Source organism: Bos indicus x Bos taurus, chromosome 5 (assembly GCF_003369695.1).
Source record: "Bos indicus x Bos taurus breed Angus x Brahman F1 hybrid chromosome 5, Bos_hybrid_MaternalHap_v2.0, whole genome shotgun sequence".
Lineage (NCBI taxonomy): Eukaryota > Metazoa > Chordata > Mammalia > Artiodactyla > Bovidae > Bos > Bos indicus x Bos taurus.
The window spans coordinates 14,623,415-14,644,271 of NC_040080.1; the positions used below are offsets into that span (position 1 = coordinate 14,623,415).

The 20,857-nt window shown below is 44.4% G+C and overlaps 1 protein-coding gene across 1 annotated transcript in view; it reads left to right on the forward strand.

Annotated features, from left to right (window-relative positions):
- GALNT8 (polypeptide N-acetylgalactosaminyltransferase 8) overlaps positions 1–20,857 on the forward strand; it is a 53,864-nt gene that overhangs the window by 12,357 nt on the left and 20,650 nt on the right. Inside the window, exons 5-6 of the mRNA XM_027543393.1 lie at positions 2,216–2,595; positions 10,499–10,799. Coding sequence (XP_027399194.1) covers positions 2,216–2,595; positions 10,499–10,799 — 681 coding nt within the window. The remainder of the gene's footprint in view (positions 1–2,215; positions 2,596–10,498; positions 10,800–20,857) is intronic.

Genomic DNA, 20,857 nt, shown 5'->3' on the forward strand with positions numbered 1-20,857 from the left:
AAAAGCCTCTTCATGAAAGTGAAAGAGGAGAGTGAAAAAGGTGGCTTAAAGCTCAACATTCAGAAAACGAAGATCATGGCATCTGGTCCCATCACTTCATGGGAAATAGATGGGGAAACAGTGGAAACAGTGGCAGAGTTTATTTTTTGGGGCTCCAAAATCACTGCAGATGGTGATTGCAGCCATGAAATTAAAAGAGGCTTACTCCTTGGAAGGAAAGTTATGACCAACCTAGATAGCATATTCAAAAGCAGAGACATAACTTTGCCAACAAAGGTCCGTCTAGTCAAGGCTATGGTTTTTCCAGTGGTCGTGTATGGATGTGAGAGTTGGACTGTGAAGAAAGCTGAGGGCCGAAGAGTTGATGCTTTTGAACTGTGGTGTTGGAGAAGACTCCTGAGAGTCCCTTGGACTGCAAGGAGATCCAACCAGTCCATTCTAAAGGAGATCAGTCATGGGTGTTCTTGGAAGGAATGATGCTAAAGCTGAAACTCCAGTACTTTGGCCACCTCATGCAAAGAGTTGACTCATTGGAAAAGACTCTGATGCTGGGAGGGATTGGAGGCAGGAGGAGAAGGGGACGACAGAGGATGAGATGGCTGGACCGCATCACCGACTCAATGGATGTGAATTTGAGTGAACTCCGGGAGTTGGTGATGGACAGGGAGACCTGATGTGCTGCAGTTCATGGAGTCACAAAGAGTCGGACATGGCTGCAACTGAACTGAACTGAATGGAGAGTAATAGAGACAAGTGGGTCCATTCTACGTTGCATCAGAAACGGAAGCAATCAGCCATTTCAAATTTCTTTTGACTCTAATTTGCATGTGAACGCAAGGGAAAAACTGATGAAAACAAAAGAACTGATTACTTTTCATTTGGTTCTTTCTCTTTCCACCTGCGTTTCCTAAAACTGTATGTCTTTGCTGTAATCCACATGTCTGCCTCAGCTCTCATCAGCATGTGCTGTGTCTGGGGACCTGGGACAGAGTGGATGATATTATGAAGCAATTCAACCCTTAATTGAGAATTTTGAACTTTGGGGCTCTGGGTAACTATTTTACTATTATTATTTTTTAAATATTTATTTATTTTATTTTTTTCTCTGCTGGGTCTTCATTGCTGCACGCAGGCTTTCTCTAGTTATGGCCAGCGGGGGCTTCTCATTCCAGTGGCTTCTCTTGTTGGGGAGCACAGACTCTAGGGCACTCAGATTTCAGTAGGTGAGGCTCGTGGGTTCTAGAGAGCAGGCTCAAGAGTAGTTGTGGCACACGGGCTTAATTGCTCTGAAGCTTGTGGGATTGTCCCTGACCGGGGATTGAACCTGTGTCCCCTGCATTCACAGGTGGATTCTTAACCACTGGACCACCAGGGAAGCCCTGGGGAACTATTTTAAATGTTAACCTGTGATGACGATAATCAGGTGATTTGTCCAAAGCATATAGTGGGTGCAAGGTGTGGGGCAGAAGAGTTACCGGAAGCTGAGGGTCAGGGGAGGCTAGCACCTCAGTGTGCAGAGCTGGGCAGTGACTAGTGAAGCAAGTCTGAGCCCTGGGGCTTACCCCAGTGGGCCCCCTCCAGCTCACTCATCTGCTTCTAGGTAGAACTCGCAGGAAGTTTTACAGAACTGACAACTGTTACAGACCTATAATTTTCAAGACTCTATGTGCAAGCGAGCTCAGTCACTCAATCGTGTCCAACTCTTTGTGACCCCATGGACTGTATCCCTCTAGGCTCCTCTGTCCATGTGACTCTCCAGGCAAGAATACTGGAGTGGGTTGCCATTTCCTCCTCCAGGGGATCTTCCCAACCCAGGGATCGAACCTGCATGTCCTGTGTCTCTGGCTATGGCAAGAGTGTTCTTTACCACTGAGCCACCGGCAAAAAAGACATCTCAGACACCATCCTTGCTCTCAAAAAGCACGTGGTCCAGAGACTTCTCACGCACTGGCTTCTTCCCTCCTACTGTTTCTTCTCTGCTACAGTCACAGGTCCAGACCTCACACGCCCTTTCGGAGAGTCTTCTAAGGGCTCCTACCAGAAAGAAGAAACATTCAGAAGCAAAATGAAATCAAACAAAACCAAGAGAGAAGAGCCTCCACTGGCTCCGGGAGCAAGCAGTAACCTGACTTCTGCATAAGGTGTGCCCAGGTGACTTGCCCATCCTTGGGCCGCTGCCATGACACATTCCGCATGCCTGACGCTGCCCGGGGAGAACCAGGCAGCCCGGTACGGCTTTCCTACTCAGAGAACATCTGGCTCAGTGGGCAGGGTATCCTCTATGCAGCCAGCACCGTCAGGGCTCAGCTCACTGTGATCCTCAGCTTGCCTGGGCAGTGACACTACCCTCAGCCCCCAGGGAGCAGCAGAGCCAGGGACAGAATAACATGCTCAGGAGAAATGTCCTCGGAGTCCTCAGCATCGGGCTGCTGCTGGTCTTCGCTCTCAATCTCCTCCTGATATTTTACACTAAGAGGATTGTACAGGAGTTGATCCTGGGGGATCGCCAGAATAAGCTGCATTTTGCTCCGTCTGAACTTAACTGGACAGTGATGGACAGACTCTCTCGACTAGAGGCGAATTTGCAGCATCTGAGTAAGTCGACGGCACTGACATGGAGGGGACAGTGTGTATGCCTGTCTGTGCCTGTGAGTATGTGCTTAGGGGCACAGAATAAAGAGGTGTGGAGGGGAAAAGGAGGGAGAATTAGTGGGAATCAGAGCCAGCAGCTGATGGAGGGAACAGGTTGTGTGTGTGTGTGTGTGTGTGTGTGTGTGTGTGTGTGTACCTCAGGGCGGGCACACACACCCTGGTGAAGTCTGTGCAGAAAGAGCCCCCTGGCTGATGTGCCCTACATGTCAACCTCTTTTTAAAATCGACTTATAGTTGGCATATGCTGCTGCTGCTTATTTGCTCAGTTGTGTCTGACTCTGTGCCACCCCCAAGGACTGTACCCTTCCAGGCTCCTCTGTCCATGGAAGTCTCCAGGCTAGAAGACTAGAGTGGGGTGCCATGCCCTCCTCCAGGGGATCTTCCCGACCCAGGGATAGCACCCATTTCTTCTGAGTCTCCTGCCTTGGCAGGCAGATTCTTTACCACTAGCACCACCTGGGAAGCCCAGTTGATGTTTAGTTTGGTTCAGTACAGTCACTCAGTCGTGCCCAACTCTTTGCGACCCCATGGACTGCAGCGCGCCAGGCCTCCCCGTCCATCACCAGCTCCCAGAGTTTACTCAAACTCATGTCCATTGAGTCAGTGATGCCATTCAACCATCTCATCCTCAGTCATCCCCTTCTCCTCCAGCTTTCAATCTTTCCCAACATCAGGGTCTTTTCAAATAAGTCATAAGATTACATTAATTTCATGTGTAGGACATAAGGGTTCAATATTTGTGTATTTCGCAAAATGATCACAAAATAAATCTGATTAACATTTGCTGTCTCACATAGTTCTACATTTTTTCCTTGGGATGAGGACTTTTGAGATTTACTCTGTCACCAGCTTTTAAACATACAATACAGCATTATTGACTATAGTTGCCACACTGTACATTACATATCCAGGATTTATTTATTTTATAACTGGGAGTGTGTAGCTTTTGCCCTTCTTTACACACTTTGCTCACCCCCCCACCCTGCCTCTAGCAACCACTAATCTGTTCCCTGTATCTTTAAAAAAAAAAAAAAAAAAAAAATATATATATATATATGACTGTACCACACCTTGCTTATGGCATATGAGATCTTTGAGAATCTTCTTTTAGTTGCAGCACGCAAACCTCTTAGTTGCAGTATGTGAAATCTAGCTCCCTGACTAAAGATCAAACCAGGGCCCCTTGCATTGGGAGTGTGGAGTCTTAGCCACCGGACTGCCAGGGAAGTCCCTGTTCTTTGCATCTATGAACTCATTTCCCCCCATTCTTATTCGATTCCACGCATAAGTGAGACCCAATAATATTTGTCTTTGGCTTTTTTCACTTAAGATGATGCCCTCAGGGTCCAGCACATTTTAACCTCTTCCCAGGAATTCTGGGGTTTGTTTTTGAAACTCACCATGAAACTCTACCTCCTGTGAATTTCTTGTATCTTGGCATCTGCTTCCAGTGAAGGCAGGACTCACGGGCTCCCGCTTGATAAGAATCTTGTGCTCATGCCCTGGGGGAGAGGGGTCTGGAATGTGAGAGCAGGGAATTGACTGCTCAGATGTGTGGCTGTGTGCCCGTGGAGCCTGGGTGGTGGGGAGTGTCTTTTTTTTTCGGTTTAATTAAAAAAAAAAAGGATTATTTAATTCTTTGGCTGCATTACGTCCCAGCTGCGGTGTGTAGCATCTCTGATCTACATCGCAGCATGCAAGGCCTTCAGTTACGCCATGTGATACCTTTTAGTCATGGCATGTGGAATCTAGTTTCCAGACTAGCGATCAAACCCAGGCCTCCTGTATTGGGAGTGCAGAGTCTTAGCCACTGGACCACCAGGAAATTTCCTCTTTTTAATTTTTTTAATTTTTAAATTTTTATAGAATTTTAAAGGTTATTTTTCATTTACATTTATTATAAAATATCGGCTATATTCCCCATATTGTACAGTACATACATGAGCTTATGTTACATCCAGTAACAATCTGTGCCTCCCCTTGCCCTACTCCTGTGTTGCTGGCAAACACTGGCAACCACTAGTCAATGGCACCCCACTCCAGTACTCTTGCCTGGAAAATCCCATGGATGGAGAAGCCTGGTGGGCTGCAGTCCATGGGGTTGCTAAGAGTCGGACATGACCGACTTCACTTTCACTTTTCACTTTCATGCATTGGAGAAGGAAATGGCAACCCACTCCAGTGTTCTTGTCTGGAGAATCCCAGGGACGGGGGAGCCAGGGGGCTGCCGTCTATGGGGTCGCACAGAGTTGGACACGACTGAAGCGACTTAGCAGCAGCAGCAGCAGCAGTGTGTTCTCTATATCTGTGAGTCTATTTCTCTTTTCTCTTTTGTTATATTCACTAGTCTATTGTATATATTTTTTCTAGATTCCACATATAAGTGATGTCATACAGTACTTGTCTTTTTCTGTCTGACTTATTTCACTTAACATAATAGCCTTGGGGAGTGTCTTTTTAAAAAAATAATTATGTTTACTAATTTTAGTTATTTTGGCTGCACTGGGTCTTTGTTGTTGCAGTTAGTCTTTCTCTAGTTGCGGAGAGTAGGGGCTACCCACTAGGTGCAGTGCGTAGGCTTTTCGTTGCAGTGGCTTCTCTTGTTGCAGAGCACGGGGTCTAGAACACCCAGGCTTCAGTAGTTTCCGCCCATGGGCTCCGTAGTTGCAGTACCTGGGCTCTAGAGCACAGCCTCAATAGTTGTGGTGCATGCATGGGCTTAGTTGATCCACTCCATGTGGAATCTTCCTGGACCAGGGATCGAACCCATGTCCCCCTGCATTGGCAGGAAGATTCTTAACCACTGGGCCACCAGGAAAGCCTACGGAGTGTCTTTTAAAAAACAAGAACTGAGCCTTGTCAGGGTTCAGGGTGAGACAGAGGGATAGATGGAAGGTCAGACAGGAAGAGGAAAAGGAAGGGTGGAAATCAGAGAAGGGGAGATATGGAGAGGGGACAAGAAAGGAGAAAAGAGATGAGCACAGAAAAGGAGCCCAGAGTGAAAATGTCGAGGACGGAGGGTGGAAGAATTGATACGGAGGAAAAAAGGGAAAATAGATGAGGGGAGAAGGAGGCATGAAGCATGGTTTCCATCCCCCATCACAAGACTCTTATGTTATTGTGGTTCAGATTTCTGGAAGGCAGTTTTCATAAAGTGAAAGTGTTAGTCACTCAGTCGTGTCCAACTCTTTGCAACCCCATAGACTGTAGCCCACAAGGATCCTCTGTCCATGGGATTCTCCAGGCAAGAATACTGGAGTGGGTTGCCATTTCCTTCTTCAAGGGATCTTCCCAACTCAGGGATTGAACCTGGGTCTCCTGCATTGCAGGCAGATTCTTTACCATCTAAGCCACCAGGGAAGCTTTCTTACGGGACGGTTCAGTTGATGAGTGTCTTGTGATGTGCTTTACCACTCTATGCCCTGGGCCTGGCACAGAGAAATTAAATAGATGAGTGAGTGACTGAGTGTAGGAAGGAGAGAACAGAAGACTCTGAGCCTGGGCTGAAGGGATGGGCAGCCAGGGATGAAGAGAAGGGTGATCCAGGGGAAAGAGTTAGAGACAACAGAGAAGATCGTCAGCTCCTGAGGCCCTGGCTTTGAGAGCCCTTGGCTGGTTTGCACGTTGACTGTGCAAACATTCCCAGGGCAATTTCACCACAGGATGTCTGTGTACCTTGGCCATCACTGTCACTCCTTGGCTGAACACGCAGACCACACCAGCTCTCTGGCTCACCCATCCTGTGTCAGCCTCCTCAGGCCTTAAAATAGCAGGAGTTCTGCCAAGAGCCTGGCTAGTCTTTCTTCCGGCTGGGACACAGTGTGCCCCGAGAAGCCATCCAGAGCCGTCAAGTTTATTTCCATCTCTCTGCACAACCGGTTCCTCCTTGGCTTGTTGTTCTCTGTGCTCTACACGTTCTATTCACTCTGAAATGACGTGGTGTCAGGGACTCCCTACCCGCTGAGGTGAATTTCAAAATGCTTTCTGGACCCCGTTTCCAGATCACAAACGCTTTTCTTTCCGGAAGGGCTTGCTGAAATGGAAAGCTGGTTCAATGACCCTCCTTCTGGTTGCTCTTTACCTCCGAAAAGACTGAAGAAAATCATGACAGTGAGGACACCTGAGCAAATAATGAAGTCTGTGAAGAGCCAAAGCAAACACATAATGATAATCATATCCTTATTGTGGGAGGGCTTAATAACTCTAAACCAATTTTCTGGAACTTCCCTGGGGGTTCTTAAAAGGCCCGATCAGAGCGACACACTTGGGTGTGTCCCCTTTGGGTCTTGGAGAGTTTTAGTGTAAGTCATGTGGGTGGTCTAGTAACACAGTCTCCGTCCCGCTGGGTTCTGTGCTTCCATCGTCAAAATTTCCCACTGACAGCAATGAATGAGAGTGGAAGATCAGATAACCCCCAGAGCAGAGTGTGAAAAGAGAAAATGTTAGTTGCTCAGTCATGTGCGACTCTTTTGCCACCCTGTGGACTATAGCTTGCCAGGCTCCTCTGTCCACCGGATCCTCCAGGCAAGAATACTGAAGTGGGCTGCCATTTCCCTCTCTAGGAGATCTTCTAGAACCAGGGACCGAACCCAGGTCTCCTGCATTGCAGGCAGACTCTGTACCATCTGAGCCACCAGGGAATCTCCAAAGAGGAGTATAAGGGAGTTTAAAGGCCCAAGGAATCCAAGGCCATCCTGTGATCCCCGTGCTTAGCATAGAAGAGTTTGAATCAAAATATGGTTTGATTTGGAATACTGTGAAAATCTTGCTCCCATTTTTATTTTCTGCCTGAGCAAATATGAGAGCTAGTCCCCAGGAGTCTTCTCTGAAATATCCTCCATTTATTTTTCTTTCCAGATTTGCTTTGACCATCCTCTTTCCATCTCATAGGCACTTCTGTGGTTGACTCTTCTCATTCACGGGCCAGGTTTAGGTCATCTTCCAAAAATACCCTCCCCCCACTTGTAAGGTTTCCCTGCATCCCTCTTAGGGGCTGGGCACCTAGCTGAAATTCTGCCCACATTTTGTACACCAAACCACACTCTGTGGTGTGGGGCTGCCTCTGCCCAGAGGGGTTCACACAATGGGACCATCCTCTCCTGAAGCTGGTACCCCAGGGTTGCAATCATCTGAAAAAGGGATTCTCTCTTCTAACTTGCAGAATGGTACTACATGAGCTAGAGGTGATCCCATCAATTTGGTTGGAGTTTAATGTGTGTAAGGGAGGACTGGGGCTTCCCTGGTGACTAGGTGATAAAGAATTGCCAACCAGTGCAGGAGACACAGGTTTGATCCCTGGGTTGGAAAGATCCCCTGGAGTAGGAAATGGCAACCCACTCCAGCATTCTTGCCTGGGAAATTTCATGGACAGAGGAGCCTGGTGGGCTATAGTCCATGGGGCTGAAAAGAGTCAAAATCAACTAAAGTGACTGAAAAACAACAAAGGGAGGATTGGTGGGAACTTAAGCAAGCCCCTCTGGTGGAGTGCCTTTGAATTGAAGCCACTGGATGGGTATTTTGGGGGGCTTTGAAGAGCTTTGGTGCTTTATGTCTTAAAGCAGAAAAAATTCTGCATGAGAGAGGCAAAGTGATAGGTAAGGAATTTATTAGAATAGGAATTGAGAGTCCCTTTATTAGAATAGAATTGAGAGTCACTGCAAGGAGATCAAGCCAGTCAATCCTAAAGGAAATCAACCTTGCATATTCATTGGAAGGACTGATGCTGAAGAAGCTCCAATACTTTGGCCACCTGATGTGAAGAATTGACTCATTGGAAAAGACCCTGATGCTGGGAAAGATTGAAGGCAGGAGGAGAAGAGGGTGACCGAGGATGAGATGGTTGGATGGCATCATTGACTCAATTGACACGAGTTTGAGGAAGCTCCGAGAAGCCTGGCATGCTACAATCCATGGGGTCCCAAAGAGTTGGACACGACTGAGCAAATGAAATGAACTGAGCTGAACTGATTAGAATAGGATGCTTGAGAGGCTTAAAGTGGGCAGGCCAGAGGGTGCTTCCGCAAGACCTTAGTGGGCTACAGTTTTATAATCAAAGGAAAAGTGGGGAGGGGGAGAAGACCTTCTTCCTCATTCTTGAGTAGATGTCATGTTTCCATCATCAGCCCCTTCTCCAGGTTGGGTAGCGGAGTTTTCTTGTCCCTCCATGGTCAAGCCAGGACTGTCATGGCACTATGGGAAAATTATTCCAGGTCTCAGCACAGTGAGTGCCTTTCACTTTGAAATGTCACCTTTCCATAAACTGTTGTTTCGATGTGTGGAGAGAGCACGTCCTAAGGATCATTAACTTGTTGAGCTCACTGGGCAGGATGTGGGGCTCATGCCACTGTTTCATCATCTGGGGGCATGTCTCATGCTTCTTTTGCTTGGGTTTGTGGCTAAGGAAGCCTGCTTGCTTCTGTGGTTAAGCAAACCTGCTTTCTTAAGTGACCATTAACTTACAGAGGTCTCCCATATTTTTTTTTCTACTTACACCCCGCTAGTGGGATTAACCATTTAATCACCTTCTTCGGTCCCTTTACTCTGTCCCTATCACCTTGATTAACGTTTTGGGGCTGAATGCTGAGGAGTATCATAGTCAATGTAGGACTGGGGAAATACTAATCAGTCAACTCTAGCCTTCATTCAATCGAAAGTTCCCAAGTATGGCTCCTGCCAGTGTCTCTGTCCCCAAAGTGACAGCACCCCCACCCCCAGGAAACTCTCTAAGACCAATGGGTAGGTCTGCCCAGGCTCCTATTAAATGACTGCTTTTGCTCTGGGTCCTGGTGTGCATGAGATTTTGTGTGTGTGTCCTATAAAAGTGAAATCTCTATTTCTCCCGGCCCTTTGGGACTTCAAAATTAAGCCTTTCTCGTCTTCAAAGCCAAATGCTATTGGGGCTCATTTTCCTGGTGTGGGACCCCTGGGCTGGGAAACCCTACATGCAGCTCAGAACTCTCACTCCTGGAGGAGAACCTCGGCAATATAATCATTCTCCAGTTTGGGGTCCTCCAATTTCTTTCTTTGGGTGTGCTGGGTCTTAGTTGCAGCACGTGGGATCTAGTTTCCTGACCACAGATCGAATCCAGGTCCCCTGGACCACCAGGGAGGTCTGTCCAGTTTTTTGACGCCTTTAGCTGTGGAAGATCTTTTCTGGTCTTTGTCACCCATGGTTGCTCTGCGGATGGTAGTGATGTTGGTGTGCTCGAGAGAGAGAGGGTAATCTCGGGCTCTTTGTATTCCACCATCTAGGGTGATCCCAAACGTCCTTCTGTTCCATTGAAGGAAGGAGTCAGAAGACTGTTGGAACAGCCCTTTACTTATCACGAAAGCCTGACTGTCCTCTTTCCTCAGCTGACACTTCCCTGCCAATCTCAACACACTCTCTCCCTCCTTACAGGCCTTGCCACAGCCATCCATTCACAGTCTCCATCTGACCCAAGTCCTGCTGTCACCTGGGCCCCTGCAGCACCCTGTGGTTAACCGATCCAATCCCTTAGCCTCCCCCTCTGTAAAGTCCTTTACCTGCCTCCTGCCTCACACTTTCACAGTGTGCTCTGGGCTTTGTCATCGTCCCAAACTGCTCCCCTCGAAAATGACAAATGCACACTATCTAGCCCTGACCACAACCTCAGGACCCTGGAGCAAGCTCATTCAACTTCTCCATAATGATACCATCTCTCCAGGTCTTCTCTTGCCAATGTCTACAACTTCTTGCACACTTTTTCTGTTGCACCCTCCTAAAAATCTGGGAAGAAAAACATTTCAAGGAAATGGGGATGAGAAAGTAACGCCCGGGTAGCTAACACCTGGCTGAGATGCTTTCTCCCCTGCCCTTCATTTGCAGAACAAACTATGAAGCTGGCTACAAAACAATCAGAAGATGGGATTTGCACGCTGGCAATGGTGAAAGACGAAAAGCTCTATCCTTTTCCAGATAGAGCTCACGCCAAGGAGGGTGGCTTCTTCAAGGAAAATCCCCACAAGGTTCTCTTCCCAGACTCAGAACTTTTCAAGAAGTGGGGTAGGGACCTTTCTGAGGCTCAGCAGAAAGAGGCTGAGGACCTCTTCCAGAAGTTTGGCTATAACGTGTACCTCAGTGACCGGTTGCCCCTGGATCGTACCCTCCCGGACACTCGCGATTCCAGGTAAGATGGACCAAGGCAGGCTTCCTAGGGACCTCAATGTAGCTTGAAGACAAGCTGTGGGAAGTGGCTTAGATGGTAAAGAATCTGCCTGTGATGCAGGAGACCCAGGTTCAATCCATGGGTCGGGAAGATCCCCTGGTAAAGGGAATGGCTATCCACTCCACTACTCTTGCCTGGAGAATTCCATGGACAGAGGAGCCTGGTGGGTTACTATCCATGGGGGTTGCAAAGAGTAGGATGCAACTGAGTGACTAACATTTTGAGAGCAGCAGAAGTCAAGGGTTGAAAAGAAGGGAGGGAGAGTGAGAAATTCGTGAGGAAGTGGGTCGGGGTGTAGAAAGTTCTGGAAGACTGACAGAGCAGAATTCTTGACTTTAATCCATTTTATAATGGCAGCTCTGAGACGATAACTGACTGATTTAAGTATTTACAGCCCCTCAGAGCTGAGCAGAGGTATCAGAGACACACAGATCCTTGAGAATTCTGATAGGATGGGTCTAACTCATAATTTTACAGATGAAGAAACCGAGGCTGAGAGAGAGAAACTTGGGCAAGTTGAAGGAAGTTAACAGTGCTACTCGTCTCCCTGATGTTTCTCTCCAAGTCTCTGCTTGGACCCGTCTTTATTTATTTAAACAAATATTTATTTATTTGGCTCTGCTGAGTTTTCCTTGTGGCATGCAGGACCTTTAGTTGCAACACGTGTGAACTAGTTCCCTGACCAGGGATCAAACCCCGGGGCCCCGCATTAGATGCACAGAGTCTTAGCCACGGGACCACCAGGGTCTTATTAACTTTAACTTAAAGAAACTTTCCTCTCTCCTTCTGTTTTCCCTTCCTATTTTTTCTTTCATTCTGCCTCTCCTTAGTAAGTTTTTTCTGCCTCCTTAATAAATTTTAAGAATAACAGTTTTTGAAGATAAATTCACATACCATACAATTTACTAAAGTGTATGATTTAATGATTTTTAGTTTATTCATCACCATTATCAATTTCAAAACATTTTCACCTCTTCCGAAAGAAAACCTACCCATCCTAACAGGCCCTCCCCATCTGCCTACAACTTCCTCATCCTTAGGAAACCACTAATCTGCTTTTTGTCCCCATGGACTTGCCTCTTCTGGACATTTTGTATAAATGGAATCGTATAACATGGAGTCTTCTGTATGTAGCATAATGTTTTCAAGTGTCATTCATGTTATAGCATTCATTACTACTTTATTTGTCAGTATTGTTCCTTTTATGGTAAAATAAAATTTCATTGTCCAGTTGTATACCACCTCTTCTCTATCTGTTTACCAGCTGATGGACATTTGGATTATTTCCGCTTTTTGACTACTATGAATAATTTTGGTTTGAACATTTATGTACAAGTTCTTGTGTGGACATGTGTCTTCATTTTTCTTGGTTATACCCCAGGAGTAGAATTGCTGGACCATATGATGACTCTATATTTAAACTTCCAAGGAACTGCCAGACTGTTTTCCAAAGTGGCTGCATCATTTTCTATTCCCTCTAGCAGCATATGAGAGTTTTGATTTTTTTTAACATACTTATCAAGGTTTGTTTTTGTTTTTGATCATAGCCATCCTAGTGAGTGTGAAAGTGCAAAGCACAAGTCACTCAGTCGTGTCTGACTCTTTGCCACCCCATGAATCGCAGCATGCCAGGCCTCCCTGTCCATCACCAACTCCCAGGGTTCACCCAGACTCATGTCCAGCAAGTCAGTGATGCCATCCAGCCATCTCATCCTCTGTCATCCCCTTCTCCTCCTGCCCCCAATCCCTCCCAGAATCAGAGTCTTTTCCAATGAGTCAACTCTTCGCATGAGGTGGCCAAAGTACTGGAGTTTCAGCTTTAGCATCATTCCTTCCAAAGAAATCCCAGGGCTGATCTCCTTCAGAATGGACTGGTTGGATCTCCTTGCAGTCCAAGGGACTCTCAAGAGTTTTCTCCAACACCACAGTTCAAAAGCATCAATTCTTCAGTGCTCAGCCTTCTTCACAGTCCAACTCTCACATCCATACATGACCACAGGAAAAACCATAGCCTTGACTAGACAAACCTTTGTTGGGAAAGTAATGTCTCTGCTTTTGAATATGCTATCTAGGTTGGTCATAACTTTCCTTCCAAGGAGTAAGCGTCTTTTAATTTCATGGCTGCAGTCACCATCTGTAGTGATTTTGGAGCCCCCCAAAATAAAGTCTGACACTGTTTCCACTGTTTCCCCATCTATTTCCCATGAAGTGATGGGACTGGATGCCATGATCTTCGTTTTCTGAATGTTGAGCTTTAAGCCAACTTTTTCACTCTCCTCTTTCACTTTCATCAAGAGGCTTTTTAGTTCCTCTTCACTTTCTGCCATAAGGGTGGTGTTATCTGCATATCTGAGGTTATTGATATTTCTCCCGGCAATCTTGATTCCAGCTTGTGCTTCTTCCAGCCCAGCGTTTCTCATGATGTACTCTGAGTATAAGTTAAATAAGCAGGGTGACAATACACAGCCTTGACATACTCCTTTTCCTATTTGGAACCGGTCTGTTGTTCCATGTCCAGTTCTAACTGTTGCTTCCTGCCTTGCCCCTTTCCAGGGGATTTTCCCAACCCAGGAATCAAATCCAGGTCTCCTGCATTGCAGGCGGATTCTTTACCAGCTGCGCCACAAGGGAAGCCAAGTGGTATACAAGTGTAGTTTTGATTTAAATTTCCCTGTTGTCTAGTTATGCTCAACATTTTTCATGTGTATACAGGCCATTTGTATATTTTCTTTGGAGAAATGCCCATTTAGACACTTTCTACTTTTAAGAAGGCAGTTGTCTTTTCATTATTGAGTTGCAAGTGTTTTTTTAATAGGAATTTGCCAATTTCACCTAAGTTTTTAAATTTGTGGGTGGATAGTTGTTTATAGTATTTCCTATTTCCTAATTTTACTTGTAACTTTTTTCTTTGACCCAATGACTATTTAAGAATGTGTTCTTTAATTTCCACCGATTTGTGAATTTCTAATATCTTTCTGTTTTCATCTCTCGTGCCACTTTGCTGTGATCAGAGAATCACACTTCGTATGAATTTAGTCTTTTAAAATTTATTGAGGGTTATTTTATGCTCTAGCACACAGCCCCTCCTGGAGAACGTTGCATGTACAGTTGAAAGCAACCTGCTGTTGTTGTGTGGACTGTTCTTACGGACACCACTAGGTCTCTCTCATTGGTTGCAATGTTGTTTAAGTCTTACATTTCCTTGTTTGTCCTTTTTTTTTTTAAAGACATTTCTGTATTTTATTTTTTTGGCTGTGGTGGGTCTTTGTTTTTGCACGCAGGCTTTCTCTAGTTGCAGTGAGCGGGGTCTGCTCTTCCTCGTGTTCGGGATTCTCCTTGCGGTGGCTTCCCTTGCTGTGGAGCACAGGCTCCAGGCACACGGGCTTCAGCAGTTGCAGCACGTGGGTTCAATAGTTTCAGCTTATGAGTTCTCGAGTGCTGGTTTCAGTAGTTGTGGCACGTACTTCATTGCTCCAAGGCACGTGAGGTCTTCCTGGAATAGGGATTGAACTGGTGTCCCTTGCATTGCAAGGTGGATTCCTAACCACTGGACTACCAGGAAAGCCCTCCTTGTTGATCTTGTGTTTAGTTGTTCTATGGGGCTTCCCTGGTGGCTCAGACAGTAAAGAATCTGCCTGCAATGCTGGAGACCTGGTCCGATCCCTGGGTCTGGAAGATCCCCTGGAGAAGCAAATGGCAACCCAGTCCAGGATTCTTGCCTGGAGAATCGCATGGACAGAGGACCCTGGCAGGCTGCAGTTCATGGGCTTGAAAAGAGGTGGCCACGACTGAGTGACTAACACTCTCCTTTCTACTCTCCTTGAAAGTAGGGTATTGAAATCGCCAGGGATTGATGCTGACTGGTCTGTTACTCCCTTCAGTCTGTCAGGCTTTGTTTCGTGCTTTTCGGCACTCTGTTGCTTGGAATATATGTTTAAAATTGGCATATCTTCCTGATGGTTATATCCTTTTATGGTTACAAAGTCTCTCCCTTTATAACTAGCAATGTCTTTATTTTACCATCTATTTTGTCTGATATTAGTATAACCTCTTTAACTTTTTATGGTTGCTGCTTGCTGATATATCCTTTACTTTCAACCTACTTGTATCTTTTGATCTAAAATGTTTCCTAAAGACAACATACAGTTGGACCTTTTTTAAAAAATGCAATCGGACAATATTTACCTTTTGACTGGATTGCTTAATTCACCCACAATCATTGTTTTATTGACATAGTCGGATTTACCTCTGGCATTCCATTTTTGTTTTGTAATGTCTCTCATGTTTTCCCTCTGTTCCTCCATTACTGCTTGTTTTTTACATTAAGTGGCTATTTTCTAGTGTAACAGTATAATTCTTTAAATAATTTTTCAGTATATTTTTATAGTTGTTTTCTTAATGGTTGTTCTAGGGCTTGTCACATGCATCTTAACTTATCAGAGTCTATTTAGACTTATTTGAGTGAGATATAGGAAGATTATATTTATAGCTCTATTCCCTCTTCCTCCTTTTTTCCTATTATTTTCATACATATTTCAAATTGTATGGCACAAACTCCAAAATATACTATTATAATTACATTACATAATTTTATGTCTATTAAAGAAGATGAGAAAAAAGGAGAGGAAGTATAAATTTACAGTGTGTTATATTTATCTTATTTACCATGTCTGATTCTCTGCACTTATTCCTGTAGATTCAATTTACCATCTGGTGTTATTTCCTCACTTCAATACAGTTTTTCTCCCATCCATTTCTTTTGTGCTGTTTTGTCAAGTATATTAAATTGCTATATGTTATAGTCCCAATAATACAATTACATACACTTTAAAAATACAATTGCTTTTAAAATTAGTTAAGAGAAGAAATATACTGTCTTTTCTGATTACACAGTTACCTTTACTGGTGCTCTTTGTTTTTGCCTGTGTGTGTATGTATGTGTATTTGCATTATGGCCCCAAATCATTTGCTTTTAGCCTAAAAAGACCCACAGACTTAGAGAATGGACTTAGGGTTACCAGATGGGAAGGAAAGAGGAAGAGAGAGTTAGGAAGTTTGGTCTTAACATGTATGTGCTACTATATTTAACATAGGTAACCAGCAAGGACCTACTGTATAGCACAGGGAATTCTGCTCAATATTATGTAACAATCTAAATGGGAAAATAATTTGAAAAATAAGAGATAACTGAATCACTTTACTGTATACGTGAAGTTATCACAACATTGTTAATCAACTACACTCCAATGTAAAACAAAAAGTTTAAAAATGTTAAAATAATAAAAAAAACAAGTATAAAAAAAAAACCACCTTGTATTTCTTTTAAAGTAGTCTGCTGCTGCTGCTGCTGTTGCTAAGTCGGTTCAGTCACGTCCGACTCTTTGCGACCCCATAGATGGCAGCCTACCAGAATCCCCCGTCCCTGGGATTCTCCAGGCAAGAACTCTGGAGTGGGTTGCCATTTCCTTCTCCAATGCATGAAAGTGAAAAGTGAAAGTGAAGTCGCTCAGTCGTGTCCGACTCTTAGCGACCCCATGGACTGCAGCCTACCGGGCTCCTCCATCCATGGGATTTTCCAGGTAAGAGTACTGGAGTGGGGTGCCAGTGCCTTAAAGAGGAAATAAAAGCAAGTAAACATTGAGAGAATTTGTTGGTAGACTACTTCCAACAAATTCTCTCAATGTTCACTTGCTTTTATTTCCTCTTCACATTTGAAAGGTGTAAGATGCTTTGTTGACAGTCTTTTTTCTTTGGACAATTTCAGTATGTTGTCCCACTACCTTCTATTTTTATTGTATTTGATGAGATGTCAATTCTTAATATTGTTGAGCGTCTCCTTGTATGTGGTGAGTCATTTTTCTCTGACTACTGTCAATATTTTATCTTTGGCTTTCGGTATTTGGACTAAGGTGTGTCTGGGTGTGCATCTCTGCATTTCTCCTACTTTCCTTGGAACCTGCCTCAGATTCATCATTTAAGTCTTTAGGTGTGTGGATAATATGCTGAGATCAGTGGGTAACTGACGCACTTGTGGAGCATTAAGGTTGAATTCTGTAGAGATTAAGTCATGAAACTGCTTGTTAGAAAGTATTAGTGTGGATGCAAACTGTGTCTGATTCAAGTACCCTTCTATTCTTGAATAACATGAGTCATGTCTGCTGCTTACAAATCAAATGAGCGCTCTTCCTTCCTGCTGACCATAAAAAAAATTCATGTGGCTCCGATGGATGGATTCCAGAACTAAGGCATCCTGGAAACCACCACACTTGGAGAACTATAGGAAGACCACTCCCTGGACTTTTAAAATTGTATTTTATTTACTATTTATTTCTGACTGTGCTGGGTCCTCACTGCTGCATGAGGGCTTTCTCTAATTGTGACCAGCTGGGACTATTCTTTGTTGAGCTGCGTGGGTTTCTCATTGCGATGGCTTCTCTTGTTGTGGAGCACAGGCTGCAGAGCACTGGCTCAGTAGCTGTGGCACATGGGCTTAATTGCTCTGCGGCATATAGAATCTTCCCCCATCAGGGATCAGACTGTGTCCCCTGCATTGGCAGATGGATTTCTATCCACTGGATCACCAAGAAAGTCCTCCTTGGATTTTCTCTGAGGAAGAAGTGATTTAGTGATTCAGAGCCATCACATAAATTATAAGATAATATGAGGACGGACCTTCTATGTCTGCTACTGCTGCTGCTAAGTCGCTTAGGTTGTGTCTGACTCTGTGCAAACCCATAGACGGCAGCCCACCAGCAAGATGCAAAGTGGTGGTCACTACTGGTTTCCCCAGTTTTTGGATGGTTGTCTGATACCAGAAACATGCCAGCCCTGGCATTCTCCAAGTGGTCACATCCTCCCTTTAACTTTCAGAGACCAGAGAAAGGCCATTCAGGGGAATCAATAAACTTTATTGAGTTTTAAGTAGATCCTGCATGCTCAGTTGCTTCTTTCGTGTCCAACTCTTTTCAAGTCCATGGACTGTAGCCCACCAAGCTCCTCTGTCCATAGGATTCTCCAGGCAAGAATACTGGAGTGGGTTGCCATTTCCTCTTCCAGGGGATCTTCCTGATCTAGGATCAAACCCATATCTCCTGTGTCTCATGTATTGGCAGGCAGATTCTGTACCACTGAGCCACCTGGGAAGCCCTAAGTACATATTAAGTTCCAATAAACAAACTCATGGAAAGGCAGGCCTTCAATAGTTAATCTTTAATAGGGAGTTCAGAAAAATGCCATGACCAGTTTAGTTAGAAAACTTGCAGGGCCCGGTACAAAATAAAAACGTGGGGCTTGTTATTTAAAAATTACTTAAAAATATTTCAAGATGGTGACAGCAAATTATCGAGTTAATTCACAAGTGTCAGGACCTGTGTGCTTGCACAAGTCACACACCCAGGAATCTGGCCTTGCTGCGCACCTAACTTGCCTCAGGAAATCCCGATGTATCAATAAGAAGATGTTTGGCAATTGTTGCATGGGTGCATATCAGTTTATTTACTTTCCACAACAGCGGTTTCTGGCAAAATTGTGATTTGCATACAACTTATCTTTCTAGTTCTAACATCTGGGATCTGGCTGTGGTAATAGTGGTAAAGAACCTGCCTGCCAGTGCAGGAGACATAAGAGACATGGGTTTGATCCCTAGGTCAGGAAGGTCCCCTGGAGAAGGGCATGGCAACCCACTCCAGTATTCTTTCCTGGAGAATTTCATAGACAGAGGAGCCTGGTGGGCTATAGTCCATAGGGTAGCAAAGAGTCAGACATGACTTAAGCGACTTCGCACACACTTATAGCTCTAACATCTAGAAATCGCTCACCTTATATACTTCTCTCTTTGTATCCTCCTGTTGCTAAGGGTGAGTGAGCACATGTGGATGTGCAGAGCTGTATCTGCCTCTCTGCGACGCCATGGACTGCAGCCTGCCAGGCCCCTCTGTCCATGGGATTCTCCAGGCAAGAATACTGGAGTAGGTTGTCATTTCCTCCTCCAGGGGATCTTTCTGACCCAGGGATTAAACCCACATCCCTTGCCTCTCCTGTTTGACTGGTGGATTCTTTACCACCAGGGAAGCCCACTAAGTGAGGGGCAATTGTAATTCTATACTGGAAGTATTTGCTAAAGATTAATTCTTCCAGCTGTTAACCAACCAATGAATATTTTTTAGTATATTTTACTGCACTATCCAATATGGTAGCGTCAGTCACATGTGGCTATTTAAATTAATTAAAATTGGATTAAATTAAAAAGCAGGTTTTTTTAGTTTACACAGCCTTGTCATAATGCTTACTAGCCACACGTGGCTAGTGTAGATCAGAATGAACAGCATATACAGAACATCTATATCATGGTAGGAACTGGTCAGAACTGGACCAGTTCTACTGGACAGAACTGGTCCACACATGCCAGTCAGGTGCTAGGAAACAAGGAGAAAGGAGAGATCCTTCTTGCAGACTTCTGTATGCTTTTCAGTGTTACTTGAAATTCCTTGCATGGCCTTTTGGAGTCCCTTGATGTGTCTCCAGAGTCAATCTCAATTACTCTGCATTTCATCTATGTTGGAGTGGCAAGAAAAAGGAGGAACTGATTTGGGGAGAAAAGCTTAGACTATGAAATTCCTCTTTTTAATTTTTTTTCCAACTTGTGTTTATTTATGTTTTACTTTTATGTTCTGTTTCCTGATTTCTCAAAGCCTTATAATGTTCCTTTTTGCCTTCCAAGAATTTGTTTTTTTGACAGTTCTGTAATCAGAGGAAATGTGTTCTAATTCTTAAAAAAAATTTTATTGGAGTACAGTTGTCTACAATGTTGTGTTTTGCTCTAGGCAAAGTGAATCAGCCATGAAGTGAAAATTGAAAGTGCTAGTCACTGAGTCATGTCTGAGTTTACCCCATTAGTTATGTTCACACCGTTGGTTATTAGGGAAATGGAAATCAAAGCGATGGTAAGACAATACTTCATACTCTTGGAAGGCTATCGTCCCAATGACAGATAATGCAAATATTGTCCAGAACATGGAGAAAAATTGAAGGCATCATTTATTATTGGTGGGAATGTAAAATGGTGCAGCCACTTTAGAAAACAGTATAGTAGTTCATCAAATTGTTCAATATAGAGTTACCACTTGACTTAACACTTTCACTCTTCAGTTCTGTTCACTTCAGTCACTCAGTCTCGTCCAACTCTTTGCGACCCCATAGACTGCAGCTTGCCAGGCTTCCCTGTCCTTCACCGACTCCTGGAGCTTGCTCAAACTCGCCCATTGAGTCGGTGATGCCATCCAACCATCTCATCCTCTGTTGTCCCCTTCTCCTCCTGCCTTCAGTCTTTCCCAGCATCATCACGGTCTTCTCTAATGAATCAGCTCTTCACATCAGGTGGCCAAAGTATTGGGAGCTTCAGCTTCAGCATCAGTCCTTCCAATGAATATTCAGGGTTGATTTCCTTCAGGATTGACTGATTTGATCTCCTTGCAGTCCAAGGGACTCTCAAGAGGATCCTTCTCCAAGGATCTTCACCTAGGGTTAAGTGTGTGTATAAGTAAAATAAAAACATGCCAACATAAACACTCATTCAAGAATTTTCATAGTGGCATTTTATAACAGCCAAAAAGTAGAAGCATGCTAAATGTCCGATATTGGATGAACAGATAAATATGTGACATATCCATGCAATGTAATATTATTTGACAATAGAAAGAAATGAAGTGCTGACATGTGGTACAACATTGATGAACTTTGAAAACATTATTCTAGGTGAACACAAAAGACCACATATTGTATGTTTCCATTTATACAGAAAGTCCAGAATGGGCAATTCTATAGAGATAAAAAGTAGATTAATCATTGCCTATGGCTGAGGGGGAATGGGACTGGGGAGAAATGAAGAAATACTGCTAGTGGATATGGGGTTTCTTTCTAGCATGATGAAACTGTCCCAAAATTAGATGGTGGTGATGGTTGCCCAACTCTGTGAATATTATTAAAAAACAATGCATTGTGCAGTTTTAAATGGGTGACTT